The 19349-nt window shown below is 40.2% G+C and overlaps 1 protein-coding gene across 1 annotated transcript in view; it reads left to right on the top strand.

The window, feature by feature from the left end:
- The window catches only part of SPIN1 (spindlin 1), a 61374-nt gene that overhangs the window by 4084 nt on the left and 37941 nt on the right, over nt 1-19349 (top strand). The window contains 1 exon segment of the mRNA XM_081238186.1: nt 18586-18798. Coding sequence (XP_081094312.1) covers nt 18747-18798 — 52 coding nt within the window. The 5' untranslated portion in view covers nt 18586-18746.

The raw sequence follows: 19349 nt of genomic DNA, 5'->3' as shown, positions 1-19349 counted from the left end.
AAGAGAAGGTGATGTTCCAACAGGGTTAAGAATATAGATTAGGAGAGGAAAAAAGTCTAGATGGAGGGACAGCAGGAGCAGAGTCCTGAAGAGAGTGTTTGAGACCATTCTGGATTTGAATTACAACCAAAAGTTTGCCCTGTATTATCGGTTACTCCTGTGTGACAGATTTCTATGGTTCCTGGACATCATAAGTTCTCTGTGGGTATTGATCATACCACTGCTGACACCACTTATAATTTGGCATGGCCAGTCTGTCTAGGGATGAATTTGGGGCCAGATTTTAAATAATTGTACATATCACATTAAGGTGGTTGGTGTTTATCCTAAAGGTGAGGGGAGCCATTGAAAGGCATTAAACCGTATGAAAGATGCATTGGAGGAATCTGCCAGTGTAGGAGCTCTAGTTTAAAGAGTGTAGCCTGTTCAAGAAGGCAGATGAAGTCATTTGAAGCAGGGGCAATTTGTCTGGAGTCCCTAGAATGTTAAGTGTGTTGACTTTTTCGGGGGTGGGGGGTGGGGGGTGGGGGGTAGAGGGAGGAAGGATCCATTCATCATGGATATTGTTTTATCCAGATGTTGAGAGAGTAAATGAAGAGGTTAATAAAGCATTTTCATACCATTTTAGATGTTTTTAGATTGTAGTAATAAAGCATGCCAACTTTTTAAACTTAGATTATATTTGTTTGTTTATATTTGTTGTTCAGCTTGCTTATAGTTATATCCTTACAACCTAGGTTTAATTTTTGGACCTGTCTGAAAATGATCCACGTATTTATCTATAGATGATCTATATACTTAAAGACACGTATGTATGACCTGTATATCTATCTGTATATTAACTAATCATATATCTAAGTTAATACTCCTAGTGTGAGTTTTAGGTCCTGACACAGGATAAGAATGTTCTTTTTCCTATGTACAGGGTGGATTGTTCTTGTTTCTTTTTCCTTTCTCTCTTTCAGGATCACTGTGGACCCAAGGAATTTTATGTATTTGGTGTGTTTTTAAACAAGTAGTCATCATTCTTTTCCCTCAGCTTGTTCTAATTTGGGCATGGCTTGGTCCTTTCAAACTAGTTCTCTTCCCTTGGATGCGACCCCATTAATCTTTGAACTGTTTCTTGCTCATGTTACAAGATGTCTTAGACTCACTTTGTGCTTTTCCTGCCCAATATCTATCAGCCAGTTGTTTTAGCTCTTTTTATCAGGCAGTGGAATTTAGATAACAAAATCTGGTGCTGTGTGTCCTTACTGCTACTGAGATGCCCTTGCTTTCATTGGATAGGCTTGGGAAATAATAAATTTTGCTTTTGTGTTGATATTTCCAATTCACATTTAACTTTACAGGGTTTTTACTTTGACTTTATCCTTTCTTCTCTAATGTTAAAAATTTGCATTCTTAGCAACAGTAGTTACTTTCCTTTATCCTACAGTATAAATATAGTAGTTTGAAAACATTAATAACAGTAGAGTGATTGTAGGTTTGTATTTTATTCTCCTTGTTTTAAAAATGTATCCATGGAAGGATGTACAGTTGACATTCTGAATTATAAAATCATTTGAAAACATTTTCCCTCTGATTTTGTAACCAATTTGATCATTAGTTTGATTTATTTGAATGAAATCTTTAACTTTTAAGGATTTCTTTAATGTTTTAATGTATTTTTTCAGTTTGTAAAACATTTATATAGTTCCAGAATCAAAGCTGCATTACAAAGGTATGTTCACATTCTCCCTTTTCTTCCTATCCCTGCACTGTTCCCCTCCTGCCCCACTTTTATTAGTTTCTGGTTTATTTTTCCACTGTTTTATTTTTGCAGACATAAGCATAAGTATGTTTTTTACCTGCCTTTCTTAAAAAGAAGTTTGTGTACACTGTTGTTTCTTACTTTTTACTTAATATATTCTAGAGATCACTTCATATACACTCTTTTCCATTCTTTTGTGCTTGTAGTTCATTTCCTGATTATGAACACTTGGGTTGTTTACATTCCGTTGCTATGAATAACCTTGTGGATGTATTGTTTTGTATTTGTGCAGGTATAGTTTCAAGATAGTGAGATCGTTGGGTAAAAGGTAATAAATATGTTTGTAATTTGTGAGTGTCAGAAAGTACCTTTTAAAAAGGCAGATCTGATTATGTCACCTTTTACGTAAAACCCTCAGTGGCTTCCCGTTGCTTTAAGGACAGAACTTCAAAACGTGGCCTTAAGGGTGTGCATGTTTCTTAAACTTTGGGGCCTTGACCTCACCTGTGCCACATCTCCCTTTGCTTTCCTTGCTCCAGCCACGCAGGTCCTTCTCACATCTCCCGTGCCCATCATCATCTCCGCCACCAGGGAGTGCGGCATTTGTTCTTTCCCTCTTCCTGGAATGCTTTTCCGTCCGGGTTTCAGTTATTCCTAGTTTCATTTAGAGCTTGTCTCAGGCATCACTTTTTTTATGAAATTCGTTTTGTGCGAGTTTGCACATTTTATAATAAAGGTAGAATAGGGAACTTCGATATATCCACCACTTGCTACAGTGACTAGCAGTTTTTTGACTTTACTGAAGTCAAGTTCTTCTATTGGGGACATTGTTGTCCTTCCTGGTGCTTATCAAAATTACAGGGTTACATTTGTTCACATGATTTAATGGATTTTTGTTTTCTCAAAAAGGCTGAGCTTCATTAAAGCAGAGATTCTTCTTGTTTTGTCCATAATTACTTTTCTAGTCCTTAGTTCAGTACTTGGGTTGTGAGTGCTCAGATTCCCTGGGCAGTAGCTAGAATTGTCCAAGGGCAGGTTGCGGCTGTGTGGTTAAATGTGTGGTCTGTTGCACAGGGGTCTGTCAGACAGTCTTAGTCAGGGATCTCAGTTAACACAGTGTAGGAGCTGACGACGCAGCTCGTTGATAAGGCTGTTGTCTGTGTGCCTGATGCTGGAGTTTGCAGTCCGTAGGACAGGCATTTGAGAAAGGAAGGTGGATGTACAGTGGGGGAGAACCCAGACTGGAAGCCACAGCAAGACAGATGGAAAGCTGTGTCAGTTCTTTTGCCTCTGACCTTGGTTGTGTGGATATCCTGAAAGAGCTGGCCCTTTGTCATGGAGGTAACCACACACACTTGGCCCAGGAGGCAGAGACTCAGGGAGCCTGGGGGAAGGTAGAGTAGTTGTTGCAGCCTCGCATCATTGAAGCAAATGGGGAGTTCAGTGGGTGCAGGCTGCAGATGTCCTACCAGATGCGTGCCCCTTCACCTGCTCCGTCCGCGTGCTGCACAGTAGTCTCTCTTGTGGCCCGCCCAATCTAGATACTAATGGGAGTGGAAATCTTGGGGAGTGCGATTCAGCCTAGCCAAGTGAAAACGTTGCAAAGCGAAACGATGAGTTCAGGGTTTTAAATTACCAGGTCAGGTTCCACATAAGGGACCTGAAAGTTTCTACAACTGCCCTAAAACTGCAAATTGAATTCCCCGTTTGTAAGTGAAAGCACTGGTTGGTAAGGAATGGGATCCTGAAAATTGGATTAGAGGCATATGGTCAGATTCTGTTTTAGCTGGAGACCTTGAACACCTAAATTCTGCTGGGCTACAGTTCCCAGTAGAAGCAGCCTTTCTATCCCTTGCCTGAACCTAATCTCCCTTTGCCTGAAAAACCTGCATTTGGCTTCCCCTAGGATCATCCCAGGAGGCCCCAAAGGGTGAGGTGCAAAGTGTGACCCATGAAGAGGTAGGCCTGCCCTCCAAAAGATTGTCTAGTTTGCAATGAGAGAAATAGGAACCTGGGGAATATTTATGGGAATGGATGTTAAGGGTGTGAGTTGAAGGTGAAGGGAAGGTAAAGTAGGCCAAATTTATTGATGTGGATCCGTAAGGAGAGATTCTGGATTCAGGGTTATAGCTTGAGGGCTTAGAAAGGGCTCTGCTTGGTTGATTGCCTGAAACAAACCAAAGGGTGACCTGTACTAAGTGGAGTTGAGATGCCAGAACTACCTTGGTATCCTGTAGAGGAAGGTGTCCAGAGGCTTAGGGAGATTGGAGTGTTGGAGTGGATTTGTCATGAAAGACTTACCCTTCCTGGGAAGGTTCACAACTCAGTTGGCCTTATCCCACAGCCATAAGACATCTGCAAGACATCTGAACGTTTGGTACGATAAGCCCCAGCATCCTTGAGAACTCTGGTCACTCTTCTCTGTAGATCAGAAATCACAGTGGGATAGGTTGGCACTGAACTGGGATCTGTAAATGCTGTGGTGACAGTTGGATCCTGGGTTGTCAGGTCTATTAAATGGTCTTTTTTATTTAGAGTCAATCTCTGGGTTGGAACTACTGGTAATTTTTTGGTTACTCTGGTATTTTTGTGTAACCCTGTGAAGTTTTTCCTTAAATTGACTCAGTAAAAGATAAAAGCAATTTTATGTACTTTCCGTTCATAATTACTCTTCACCACAAGTTTTAGTCCATAAAGTAGGGTTCATCTAAAATACATTAGCCTTTAAATATATAATTTATATGACTTGTGGGACTATAATTTGGTGGACTCTTTTTGGAAGGTGGCGTCATTGAAACAATATAAAATGCCTGTACTCTGTTCGGCCTAGCAATTCCACTGCTAGGAATTTATGATATAGATGTATTTGCACAAATGTACAAACCTGTATGTGTAAGATTTTTCATTATAGCGGTGTTTGTGGTAGTGAAAAATTAGAAACATCTGTTTAATATTGAAGTTAACAGTAACGTAAGTGATCTTTATATCCACACAGTGGAATGTTCTGTCACTATTAAAAATAAGAGGAAAAAGTTTCCTATACTGCATGGAAAATGTAATGTTTAGTAAGAGAAGCAAGTTGTAGAACTTAGTGTGTGTGTGCATGTATGTGTTTTAAGATGTTTGTATATCTATACTTACGATGCTTTAAGAATTTGCATATGTCATTAGATTCACAGCAGTCTTTTAACAGTGGTTACCCCAGAGGGATGTGAGAATGATGAAGGAAGGGGGAGGAGGGCTCCATGTAAACAGTCCGGCTGCATACAGCTTTTTTTTTTTTTTTAATTTTATTTTTTATACAGCAGGTTCTTATTAGTTATCTGCTTTATACATATTAGTGCATATGGGTAGCTTCTTAATCTGAGTTAATAGTAAGTAGCAAATTCCCCTTTGGTTTAAGGATAGTTGACTTTTCAGAGTCTTGCCTTTTTGATTTTTCTTTTTTTTTTTTTTTTTTGGTGAAATGTACTGAAAGTACAGAAGTAGTTACAGATCCATGGTTTGTGACATACCAACGGTGGAACTCTACTCATTTTGTCATTAATTTCATTGACTCGGTCATGTATAGTTGTAGTTTGTTTATTCATGTAATTATTTACTCATGTATTATCCATGGTAGTAGTTCATTCTCCTGTTGATAAATACTGGGTTGTTCCCAATTTGAGCCTGTTGAGGGTCCCCCAAGGACAAGCAGACAACAAGTTGGGATTAGATTTTGCTGTATTGGGAGAAATACTTGTGAGAAAGCCAACAGCCCCTTGCAGGACTGATGTATGTAGAGGAGGAAGAGGTTGGAGGGAACATTTGGTACGATAGGTCTTCGGACCTAAGTGCAGTTCTAAGAAAGTTTAAGCAAGGCCAGTGACATGTCCTCCAGCCAAAGTTGGGGTCAGAGGAGTTCCTTGTCCTGCAGGAATGGACCTGCTTTAGCATCCTGCCTATGGCCAGTCATTGGCTAGAACAGCCTGTGGGAAGTGTTGGGCTGGGGGAATGGTGATGATGGATTCAGAACAGAGCAGCTCCCCATGTTAGGTGATCCAACAGGCTCATTTCCATGACTGTCACGGGGCTCATGTGAGCAGACATGCTGTGAACATTCAGGTGCATGTTTCTTGTATGCTTTTTTGTTGGGTAGACTTAGGAGTAGAATTGTTGGGTCATATATTATGCCTATGTCCGGTATTAGTAGATAATGCCAAACTTCCAGTGTGGATATACCTATCAGTTTCTATTCCAGCTACAGCAGGGGTCCCTAACCCCCAGGCTGCAGACAGGTACCCGTCTGCGGCCTGTTAGGAACCCGGCTGCACAACAGGAGGCGAGTGAGCGAAGCTTCATCTGCTGCTCCCCATCACTTGCATTACCGCCTGAACCTTCCCCCCCCCTCCAGTCCATGGAAAAACCTGTCTTGCATGAAACTGGTCCCTGGGGCCAAAAAGGTTGGGGACCGCTGGTGTAGAGCAAACAGAGAGCAGAGGGTGGGGGAGAGGGCAAGGGTGGAGAAAAGAGCGGGAGGGAATGGGTGGGGAGTGGGAATTTTTTTCATCTTAAGCAACTAAGATTTCTAGGGTGGTTTGTAACCATAGCATACTCAATAACCTATCTTGTCAGATAAACTTTTTGTTTGTTTGTTTTAAATACACTTTATTTTTAAGAGCAGCTTTAGGTTCACAGCAAAACTGAGTAGAAAGTACAGAGTTCCCCTGTACCCCCCCGCCCAATCCCACACAAGCACAGCCTCCCCCATTAGCAGCATCCTGCACCACATTGTACATTTGTTAGAAGGGGTGAACCTACATTGACAAATCATTATCAGCCAAAGTCCATAGTTCACATAGGGTTCACTCTTGGTGTTCTGTATTCTGTGGGTTTTGACATTTATAATATGTATCCGACATTATAGTGTCATACAGAATAGTTTCACTGCTCTAAGAATCTTCTGTGCTGTATTTGTTTTTTTCTGATTTCTGTCTTCATTGTGGTCATAATACTATATAATTAAAAGCTTATGAAATTTTCTGAAGCTTGCTTTATGGTCCAACATGTGATCACTTTTTGTAAATGTCCTGTGTGTGCGTGGAAAGAATGTGCTTCTGTCTTTGTTGGATGCAGTGTTCTATATTTGTTAGTTTAACTTGGTTAATTGTGTTAAATTCTTCTACATACTTACTTTTTTCCTTTTCGTTTGCTGGTGGTATTGGTTACCAAGAGAAATGTATTAATACTCATATTTTGCATTTGTCTGTTTCTCCTTACTTGCGATAATTTTTGCTTTATCTATTTTGTGGCTATGTTACTAGGTGCATACAGTGTTTAGCATTGTGTATTTTCTTTACCGGTTGAGTCTTTTAAAATAATTGTCTTTCCTTAAGGCAAAAGTGTTATTAGAGGTAAAGGTTGATTAGCTTAATATTAATGTAGTTGCATTATCTTTTCTCTGATTAGTAGGTGCAGTGTATATCTTTTTTTTTAACCTTGTACTTGCAGTCTTTGTACTATGTTTTGGACGTTTCTGTTGTCAGCAGTATATAGCTGGGATTTTAAACATCTAGTCTGGCAATATTTCTCATAATTGGAGTGTTTAGTCTATTGATATTTAAATTTAACCCAACTGTTGACATAGTTGGGTTTAAGTATGTTGTCTTAATAAGTGCTTTCTGTTTATTGTACCTGTTTTATGTGTCTTTTACTCCTTTCTTGGCTTCCTTTGAATACCTTTTTTTTTCCTCTGCTAACCTCGAGGTTACTTAAAACATGCATCTTTGACTTGTCAAAATCTAATATTTGGTTGTTTCCCCCTCTCCCTGGACACTTAAACTCCATTTATTTTAGTTTCACTTACGTAGCACGGTTTGTGCTATTTTAATTCTGTGTATATTTTGTCTTAGGACGTTATTAATTTGTACAGCAGTAGCCATTTAGATTTACCCTTTTCATTGCTCTTCGTTCCTTGTTGTAATTCCGGTCCAATCCAGTTCCAATTCCATTCTCCTTCTGCCTGAAGAACATTCTTTATTTCTCCCCTGTTGTGTGACTCCTAATAGTGAATTCTTTGAGTATGTGTTAGTCTAAAAATATCTCAAATTGATTTTCCCTTTTGAGGGATATATTTTTTTTTTTTTTAAATTTCATTTATTTATTTATTTATTTTTGGCTGTGTTGGGTCTTCGTTTCTGTGCGAGGGCTTTCTCTAGTTGTGGCAAGCGGGGGCCACTCTTCATCGCTGTGCGCAGGCCTCTCACTGTCACGGCCTCTCTTGTTGCGGAGCACAAGCTCCAGACGCGCAGGCTCAGTAGTTGTGGCTCACGGGCCTAGTTGCTCCGCGGCATGTGGGATCTTCCCAGACCGGGGCTCGAACCCATGCCCCCTGCATTGGCAGGCAGACTCTCATCCACTGCGCCACCAGGGAAGCCCTGAGGGATATTTTTGATATGTATAGAGTTCTAACTTGTCATTTTTCTTCTAAGATGTTGAAAGAAGTTATTAAATTAGATTTTCAGCTTTCCTTTTTTTTTCTTAAATAAAGTGTCAGTTTAATATGTGCTGTCATGGATGGGATTTATCTTTTTTACTTCAGGCTTTTATGGGGTTTTTTTTTTTTTTGGTCTTTCAACAGTTTTTATGATGTGTCTAGGTATATATTTCTTTTTATTTATATTTTGTGTTTATAGGTCTTACTGAAACTCTGGTAATGTTCTTTATTCTCTTGAGAAGTTTGCAGGCATTATCTTTTCAAGGATTTCTGCTGCCCTGTCCCCCCTACCCTCTACTCCATTTAAATGCATGTGAGGCCTTCCCAGTCTCTTACCCTTTGCATGCTTCGTCCTGGGTATTTCTTCTGACCTCTCTTTGTTCACTAAATTTTTAACGAGACCAGCCTATTGATAATCTATCCATTGAGTTTATTGTATTTTTTCACTTCTGGAAAATCTGGTTCTGTGATAGTTTCCTACCAGAGTTTTGTATCTTATTTTTCTGTCTCTGAACATAATAGTCCCAGCTATTTTATTTTTCATGTAATAATTTTATTTATTCCTGTAACCTTCCTGTAGCTTACTTTAAAGTATGATTTTGTAACTGCAACACCTGGTAGCCCAGTGGGTCTGCTTTTTTTTGTTGTTTATCTGTCGTTTCTGCTAGTTTTTATTTTGTCTCTTTCTGGGCTAACTTGCATGGTTGCACGTGTAGTAGATTATATTTTTTAAATCGTTTGAGATAATTTGGGGTCAGGATGATATTCCTAGAGAGGTTTTATGCTTGCTCTGCCAGACGTCTGAGGGAGCTGGCAGCTTGGGATCACCTCTGCTAAGTTTTAGGGTAAGAGGAGTTGCGGCTGGACTTCCTACCATTCCCCCAGCTCCCAAGAGCAATTCAGGATTCCACGTCATAGAGACGTGGCTTCACCAGCCCCCTCCTTCCTTTGGTAGTCCCTGGGTTCTGGTCTTTGGCCCCTCACCTTGCAAAGTTGTTAGCCTTAGCTGCCCCTTAACACTTGGCAGTTACTCTCAGGGAGAAAAGTTGCATATGTGGGGTTTACCTACCACTCTAGGTCCTGCCTCTGGAAGCACTGCAATCTTTAATTTCTTTGATGCCTTCAAGCGTATGGTTAGTGTATGTGTCACTGTGTGTGTTCAAGTTTTTGTCATGCAAGTTTTCAGTCATATACAGTTGTTCCTCGATATCTACGGGGGATTGGTTCTAGTATCCCCAGAGGATACCAAAATCCATGGATACCAAAATCAAGTCCCTTACATAAAACGACGTAGTTTTTTGCATATAATCTATGCACATCCTCCCATATACTTTGTCATTTCTAAATTATTTATAATATCTAATACAACATAAATATTGCATAAATGGTTGTAAATGCAATGTAAAAGCTGTGTAAATAGTTGCCAGTGCTTTCAGGAACTTTCTGGAATTTTTTTTCCCCTGAATATTTTTGATCTGAAGTAGGTTGACTCTGTTGACGTGGAACCCACAGATATGGAGGGTGAACTGTACAATAGTCAAGAAAATAGTGTAAAAGATCCCTCTTTGTCTCTGTGACACCATTCCAGTGATCTTCCTGACCTTGATAGCTTCCTGGCTTCTGGTATGGCAAGGTGTTCCAGGCTCTTCATATATTTCCTCCCCCTCACCTGGAATTAACCTTTTCTATAAGAAACCCTGCTTCCCAGTAGTTTTTGTTAAGGGTGTTCTTTTAGATTTTATTTTGATAGTCTAGCTTTCAGGAGAGTGGTCTAAATTACCAGTCCATCACTACCAGGATTGTCCATTCTTTACATTGATTCCTGCAGGTGGCCTTTAAAGACACATCAAAGATTCCGGGTTGCTTTTTGCCAGTGGTTTTAGGCAGGGGTTGTTGTGCCACGGACGTTTTCTCAGTCTGGTGAAACCTATGGATACCTTCTCAGAATGTTTCTGAATACAGTGAATAAAATACAAGGGAGCAAAGAAGAAATGTTGTATTTAAATAGTTATTAAAGTATGAAAACAATGTTAATTTAGTAATATGGCTTTTTTTTGTTAATATGTTAAGTGACAGATAAGACATACAGAAACAGTTTCATATTTTAAGGTACTAAAGTGACAGCTCTTGATGTTTATCAAAAAGTAAATTGAGGTGGTCTTTTATCTCCTTTCACATATTGATCAACAAATAATTGATGATAGGGAATACAAGAGAGCATAGTAGATCTGTGTGTCAAGGCAGTGTAATCCTGACACACTAGCTACCCAGAGTGAGGCCAGACTTTATAGGCCGAACCACTGTCCTCCATAAAACTGCCCTCACTACAGACACCAACAATAAACTTGCTGGTCCACAGGCCACCCACGTTTCTGACCACCTGGCTACGAATTCGGGGGTCCTCATGACCTTCTCATGTTTGATAGTTCACTAGAACAACTCACGGAACTCAGGAAAATGCTGTACTTACGATACAGTTTCATTATAGCAGAAAAGGATCCAAATCCATGACCATCCAAAAGAAGAAGCACACAGGACAAGGTCTGGAAGGGTTTGAATGGGAATCTTCTAGTTCTCTAACGTGGAGTCAGGAGTATCACTGACTTGCACATGGATATGTAATGGTGCATGGAGTTAAGAGTATTGTTGACCAGGGAAGCTCTCTCCGGCTTCTATGTCCAGAGTGTTTATTGGGGTTTTGTTATGTGAGCATGGCTGATTGAATCATTGGCCATGAGGTTGAGCTGGGTCTTTAGCTTCCCTCCCTGAAAGTTGGGCTGCTATCAGGGGATTCAAAGCTCCAATCCTCTAATCCCGTGGTTGGTCTTTTTGGTGTGACCAGCCCCATCCTGAGTCATCTTGTTAGCACAAACTATCTAGGGACCCACCAAAAATCACAAACACTCCTGTCATTTAGACATTCCAACGATTTAGAAGGTACTTCCCAGGAACGGGGGTGGGAGGGGGCAAGGTCCAGCCAAACTCTTTGTTTTACAACAGTCACCAATTCTGTTGTCACAGTTCGATGACTAATGCCCTGATGGCTGATCCACTCCGGTCATGTCTTGTTCTGTGACAGGCCTCAAAACTTAATTTAGAAGTAGTTGATGAGGGCTTCCCTGGTGGCACAGTGGTTAAGAATCCACCTGCCAATGCAGGGGACACGGGTTCAATCCCTGGTCTGGGAAGATCCCAAATACCGCGGAGCAACTAAGCCTGTGCGCCACAACTACTGAGCCTGCGCTCTAGAGCCCACGAGCCACAATTACTGAAGCCCGCGCGCCTAGAGCCCATGCTCCACGATAAGAGAAGCCACCGCAATGAGAAGCGCACACACCTCAAGGAAGAGTAGCCCCCGCTTGCCGCAACCAGAGAAAAGCCTGCACGCAGCCACAAAGACCCAGTGCAGCCAAAAAAAAAAAAGCCAAAGTAATTGATGAGCTTAAAAGCTCTTTTGAGATCTGTAATAAATGCAGTGGGGTGGAAAGATCTGTGATTTCTGTTGTTGAGAAGGTCAGGGATACTGGTAAAATAATGTGGTTTCATACGCTCATGATGGAAGGAAGTGCTTGCTATATAATTCAGGTGAAAGTTAGGAAAATGAAGATAGAATTTTTCCCTCATCCAAATTCATGATACTTGTGAATTTTGTCCATACTTAAGAGCTCCTATTTTAGAACTTGGTGGTTAGATGTCTCATGATTTAGACTGTTTAATAATTTTGTTTATATTGATATGAGAGTTTGGGGCCCTGAAGGCCTTCAGATATACACTTGGTATGTACTGTAGCCAAACACTGGGTAATTAACACTGCTGTGTTCAAACAGCCCTTCATTTTAATCTTGAGGTTTTAGCCAAAGGGACAGCCTGTGCTGGAGACCTCTAGAGCACTGTTTTTACGTGCCATCCATTGAAACATTTGTGACTGGACTTTCTGGTAAATTCTTTTGGGTACTTAGGAAGGTTCTGAGTTGTAATACAATGTTTTCTCTTTCCAGATTTATAGAATCTAAAATTATTGACCCTTTTTCTCTCTTAACATTTTATTGTGAACATCTGTATACTCACCATCCAGATTCAGGAATTGCAAATATTTTGCCACCTTTTTTTTAATATAATTTTTTAAAAATTTATTTTATTTATTTATTTTTGGTTGCATTAGGTCTTCGTTGCTGCGTGCGGGCTTTCTCTAGTTGTGGCGAGTGGGGGCTACTGTTGGTTGTGTTACGTGGGCTTCTCGTTGCACTGGCTTCCCTTGTTGTGGAGCACAGGGTCTAGGCGTGCAGGCTTCAGTAGTTGTGGCACACGGGCTCAGTAGTTGTGGCTCATGGGTTCCAGAGCACAGGCTCAGTAGTTGTGGCACATGGGCTTAGTTGCTCCGCGGCGTGTGGGATCTTCCCAGACGAAGGCTTGACCCGTGTCCCCTGCGTTGGCAGGCAGATTCTTAACCATTGTGCCACCAGGGAAGCCCTACCACCTTTTCTTAATCTATTTTTAAAAATCACATCTTAGGAAATAAGCTACAGACTTTTGAGTACCTACAGTAAATCTGTGTTGTTGCCACCAATTCCAAATTTTGCTGTTCTTCTCTCTCTGCTGTTGTTTTCCCCAAACTTTTTAAATGAAACTTCCTATACACTGAAAAGTTAAACCTATAGCTGAGTTATACCTGTATGTTTTCCATTGAGATGCATTTGCTGACATTTTGTTATACTTACATTTTTTGTTGTTAAGCCATTTGAAAGTTGCAGTAAATTGCAGACATCATGATACTTTTTAAAATGAGGACTTTTTCTTTGTAACTACCGTATCATAATTAAGAAATTAAGAAAATTATTTCTTGTTTAATATTCAGGTCCTATTCAGATTTTAGCCATATGTCATTTTTCACATAAATATTTGTGATAGCATACATTCCTCCCCACCCTTTGAACCCTTTGTGACGACAACTTTAACACACTTGTTGGCAGCCCAAACTTCAGCTTAACACTTGGTGTGTTTAGCCGTTTGTACTTTTCCACTAGTGTTGAGACTTCTTTGGAACATGGCACTTTTGCTTAAGCAGTTTTAGAAATTTATTTTCTTTTTATAAATAGCACTGTTTCGTGATAGCAGCTGGCAGCAAATATTTTGATATGTAACTTTTTTTTTAATATTTATTTATTTTGACTGCTCCAGGTCTTAGTTGCGGCATGCATGTGGGATCTTAGTTCCCCTACCAGGGATCGAACCTATGCCCCCTGCAGTGGAAGCACAGAGTTTTAACCACTGGACCACCAGGGAAGTCCCTGTGTTTATTTATTTATTTATTTTTAATTTTTTAATTTTTAATTTTTTAATTTTTTTTAGTGGTACGCGGGCCTCTCACCATCGTGGTCTCTCCTGTTGCGGAGCACAGGCTCCGGATGCGCAGGCTCAGCGGCCATGGCTCATGGGCCTAGCCGCTCCACGGCACGTGGGATCTTCCCGGACCGGGGCACGAACCCGTGTCCCCTGCATCAGCAGGCGGACTCTCAACCACTGTGCCACCAGGGAAGCCCCCTGTGTTTATTTTTAAAATAAGAAATTTATCTCAGCTATGCTACTTGTAGTCTATATGCCCACATGCGTTTTAATTTCGGTGCCGTAGGTTTTTATTTTTTATTATTTTTTTAACATCTTTATTGGAGTATAATTGCTTCACAGTGTTGTGTTAGTTTCTGCTGTATAACAAAGGTGCTGTAGGGGTTTTTATTTATATATAAATTTATTTTTATTTGGCTGTGTTGGGTCTTCATTGCTGCACTGGGCTTTCTCTAGTTGCGGTGAGCCGGGGCTACAGTTCGTTGAGGTGCGCAGGCTTCTTGTTGTGGTAGCTTCTCTTGTTACGGAGCACGGGCTCTAGGTGCGCAGGCTTCAGCAGTTGTGGTGCGCGGGCTCAGTAGTTGTGGCTCGCGGGCTCTAGAGCGCAGGCTCATTAGTTGTGGCTCACGGGCTTCGTTGCTCCACAGCATGTGGGATCTTCCCGGACCAGGGTTCGAACCCGTGTCCCCTTCATTGGCAGGCGGATTCTTAACCACTGCGCCACCAGGGAAGTCCTGGTGCTGTAGGGTTTTAATTTCCAAAATGGAACAGGTATAGTGTGTGCCTTATGGTGGTTGTGTAGAGTCTGAGTTGATGCATGTATAACAGTGTGTGACACACAGCATGTGCTTGGGAACACTTGTTTGTGAAATTGTGAGAATCTTGTGATCCCCTTTCAGATGGTTACAGAAATATTTTGAGTTTCAAAACTAAACTCATGACATGTTTTAAAGATTGTTTAGCAAAATTGTATGCTTGGATAGTTAATTATATTTAATACAGATGGACTTATAGCAAAGGGAAATAAATCCAGGATCTTCTTTTCCCCAGCTTTCTTTATGAAAAATTTTAAATTGAAATAAAAGTTCAGAGAATAACATTAGTATGTTCTTCGTATAGATTCAAAAATTAATATTTTGTCATTTTCACTTTATTGTTTGTGTATGTATCACTTTCTTTCCGTGAACTATTTGAAATTCACTTGCAGACATTAATTCAGCCTACCTGTAGAAATTTCAGCATGTATTTCCTAAGAATAAATATATTCTCATGTATAACTACAGTGTCATTATTGTGCTTTTAAAGGTTAATGATAATTCCATAATGTGTCATCTACTATATAGACCCTATTTAAATTTCCCCAGACTTCAATGTCTTCTATAGCTTTTTCCCCTCCAAACCATTCATTCAGGGTTTGCTTGCTGTCTGCTTTTAGTCTCTTTTAATCTAGAGCAGTATGTCTACCTTTTTTTTCTTATGACATTGACCTTTTAAGGAGTATATTCCATTTGTCTTATAGAAACTTCTCACATTCTCTTGTATCACCTGTATTTCTTAAAAACTGAGAATTAGGTCTAGAGGCTCAAGTAGATTTAGGTAAAGCATTTTTGGCAAGAATGTTTTATAAGGCTGTGATGTACTTTGCATCACATCACATCTGGAAGCCTCTAAGTTTGGTTGGCTCACAATTAGTGGTGTTGAATTGTTTTGATCCCTCCATTGTCAAGAAGCATTTATAATCAACAGGTAATTTGGGGTGATTCTTTGGTACTGTGCAACATGACTTTTGCTGTGAACAGCCTTTCATCGAATGGTGTTAGCAATCTGTTGGGTTTAGTCTTGAATACAGAACTATCTTTTTTATTGGCTTCAATTTAAGCTCCATTTGACAACATTTTGTGTAATATTTGAAAAAAATTATGACTCCTGCTATCTTAGAAATGAGATTGTTCTGTCTCAGCATTTAAGATAAGATCAAGCAGTTGGAATAGTAATTGCAACTCAAGAATGGGGAAGGACTTTTATCTGGAATTTTGTTTTCTTATATTATTCAAAAAGCTCCTATATCCTTCCCTTCTGCAACTCTTTTTTTCAATCTGTGTCTTACACTTTTTAAAAAGTATTATGACAAGTTCAACCTCAAAATTTTAATGAAGTGGTAAGCAGTAGAAAATCATGCCAAGATAAGCTTAAATCTGCTAGTGAGAAGAGTACATACTCTTTAGACCATCAGTAAGCTAGAAGTTTCATGTTATAAAATTTTCATGTTATAGAACCAAGTTGATTTATTAAGTTAAGAAACACTGATACGGGCTTCCCTGGTGGCGCAGTGGTTGAGAGTCCGCCTGCCGATGCAGGGGACGCGGGTTCGTGCCCCGGTCTGGGAAGATCCCACATGCCGCGGAGCGGCTGGCCCATGAGCCATGGCCGCTGAGCCTGCGCATCCGGAGCCTGTGCTCCACAACGGGAGAGGCCGCAACAGTGAGAGGCCCGCGTACTGGAAAAAAAAAAAAAAAAGAAACATTGATACTTGTGTAGATTAAAATATTCTTCAGTCTTTGAAGCAGCTTTGTAAAGAGTGTCAGAGAAAAGGAGCAGAATCATAGGATGTTTTTAAAATTGGAAAATACTGCATTATTTATTGTATACCGATGAGAACAGAAATTGATAGGGAAGATAGAGATGGGATTGATAAAACATAAGAAAGGGTTGAATTTAAACACAGTTTATCTGTTATTATAGTAGCAGAGGCTACCAACCAGCTGGTGAATTTGGTGGTGGGAAGATGAGTAGTTCTCTTCTGTTTGCTTCTGTCTAACTAGCAGAAAGGAACCTTATCTGCTGAGGATGGGCTTGGTATTGTCAAATGCCCACTTGAGATATGAGATTATAAATTTGAAGTTTTTCAGCCCCGTTTAATGACTGAAATTGTGGGTGAGATTATAAATTTGAAGTTTTTCAGCCCCATTTAATGACTGAAATTGTGGGTGCAGTAGGTAAGGAGTTGGGTTAGGGTTTTGCCAGAAAGTGACAGGAAGAGAAAAGCAAGGGAGTCACTATAGTGATTGACCACCTGTGGAATCTAAGCTGAGTAATGACTGCAACAAAAAGGGGGGCCTGTTATTATTAATGCTATGGCACGTGCCTCCACGTTGGGGTGTTGGGGTAGGAGAGATTGTGTAAGTAAGGTTGTTTGGGGAACACAAACAACCACTTTGGAGAGAGCTGCTGGATGGAGGGGACCCTAGATAGACTTTTGCTACAGACAGACTGCCTTTCAGAAGGCAGCAGAGAGGTTTGGGCAGATGGGGGAAGAGGGCTGTAGGGTTCCAGTAGGGAAAGATACATCAGAGTGGGAAGAATTGAATGGGGAAGCTGAGATTTCTGGTGCTGAAAGAGGTAGAGTGATGCCAGGCTTACATGTCTGTTGGGTGGCCTTGGGAAAGACCAGTGTACGTCTTTGTTGTCATGACAGCCTAGACTTTGTTGTCATGACAACCTAGACTTCCTTTTAGCTCAGTGTGTGGGGAGGCAGGCTGGTTGTAACTCCTAGGAAGAGCACATGAACCTTGCATGGGAAAAGTCACCTTCAGAAAAGGTGCTGCTTCCATGTTTTTTCTGTACAGGCATACCTTGTTTTATTGAAGGCTTGTGGCAACCTGGCATTGGCAGATGATGGTTAGCATCTTTAGCTAAAGTATTTCTAAATCAAGGTATGTACATAGTTTTCTTCAGGTATAATGCTACTGCAAACTTAATAGAGTACAGTATAATATGAACATAACTTTTATATGCATTGGAAACCAAAAAATTAGTGTGACTCAGTTTATTGCAATATTTGCTTTATCGTGGTGGTCTGGAACTGAACCCTCAATATCTCTAAGGGATTCCTGTATAACTTATTGCCACTTGAAATACTGTCTCTTTTCCTTACTTATTTGTGTATTGTCTCTCCCCTCCTACCTAAGCTTCAAACAGTAGGCATTCTGAATATTCATTAAATGAATTATAAAAGCCATTTGTTTTTAAATTTCCCTTGAAGTTTTATGTAGTTAAGAATTTTTACCAGTTGAAATGATCCCTCTCTCCCTTGTAATTTAGGCTTTTTAATTATTTTAACTATTTTGTTGAATTTTAGTCTCTAGAAAATGCATTCCCTTCAATTCTTAAACCTGTGAATGCATGGCTGTACGATGTAGACGTGATGACTAATAACCAGAACTGACCGTAGTCATGGGGTTCAGTGAAATTTGTGGTGGATATTTTTGTGTTTTATGAGAATACGTTTCCATATGTGTTTTACTACGTGGACCGTAAACTGGACCCAAATTTCAATTAAATGATAAACTGACTTTTTTACATGGGTATGGAAATTTCTTTGAGGCTCCTCCAGAGTTATTGGATCTTCCGCTCTGGTTTCCCGAAGCTTGGGAGCAGAAAGGGAACCGCGATGTCTTATTGGCTGTGATCCCTTCTTTTGCCCAAGGCTGCTGGTTCACTGACCATCCCTCTAGCTGTGGCTCAGACTTGAAGTAGCTTCCGGTGCTGCCTCACCCTCCAGCTGTTGTTCCACCATGCACCTGCCACACCTCTGTTGCCCGCCCCAGTGCCTTGCTGGGTCTTTTTGTGTCCCATCAAGAATATGGGCCCTGCCAGGCTAAATCTTTTCTGACATGCCAGTGTCTAACCTCTTCTGACTTCTGCCAGCAAAATGGATTGGCGGCCAGCAAAATGGGTTGGGATACAGTGGGGGAAGCCGGAAGCCAGATGCTGTATTATGTTCCGTTGACCCGTGAGGAGCTGCACTTTTCGTTGTTGAGGGGTCTAGTACCTCCTTTTCTCCTGCTTCTCTGTGTTGTCCTTGGCACCGAGGTCTGAGGAAATAAAGTTAATTGCTTCCCGGCAAAGTGTATTTTAGCTAATGTTACGTTTAAAATTTGTCATGTTTGATGGCTTACTTGGAGTAGTTTGCTTTTGTGATGCTCTAGTAATGAACTATTATTTCACTGTCTTACAGAGTACTTAGGATTTCACGTATTTTTGCTGGACTTATTTTAAAAAGGCGCTTGGGATGATGGATTAACAAGAACATTGAAATTCTGTGAAAAGTTTCAAATTGGAGCATACTGAATTTTCACCCTAGTCCAGCAGCTCTGCTGCTCACTTAAATACAGATGAATGAAGACCCCATTCGGGAAGACACCTGGCCAGCGGTCCAGAGCTGATGCAGGTAGGCAGTGCAGTTCTACACTTTAGTACAATAAATTTAAAACAGTTGTAAAAATGAGAAATGTTCTCATGTAATTCCTAGTGGTTTGCTATTCCTAAAGCTTTGTGATTTCCAGTATTTTAAACACATACACATGTGAAAGAAACAGGTTTAGGTTTTTGAAAGGTAGGGATCATATTAATTTTTTTTTCCTGTGGTCTCTTGCAGTAAGTTATAGACGTCCAGTAAATACAGCAAGTGAATTGTAAGTACTTATAGGATTATAGTAAACAAAGGATTTATCATTTGTTTTTGAAAGAAGATGTGAAAGTGAGATGACTAGCTGAGTATTAGATTTAGTGAGGCTTAGGATATTTATAGGGGAAAAGGTAAGCTCAGTTTTTTGCGTATTTATTTGAAAGAACTTTACTGGAATGAAATGTATGGAAATGAAATGAATATTTAATAGAAATTAATTCTTATTTTTGTGGCACACAGCCGATACTAGAAGTTTAGACTTTGCATGATTTTTGTCCACCCTAAAAACAAAGGTTAAAAATCTTATAGGCTAC

This window comes from Mesoplodon bidens, assembly GCF_964165515.1.
Source record: "Mesoplodon bidens genome assembly, chromosome: 6".
Classification (NCBI taxonomy): domain Eukaryota; kingdom Metazoa; phylum Chordata; class Mammalia; order Artiodactyla; family Ziphiidae; genus Mesoplodon; species Mesoplodon bidens.
Note: the sequence above shows the minus strand (reverse complement) of the source record. Positions and strands in the feature narration are given on the sequence as shown.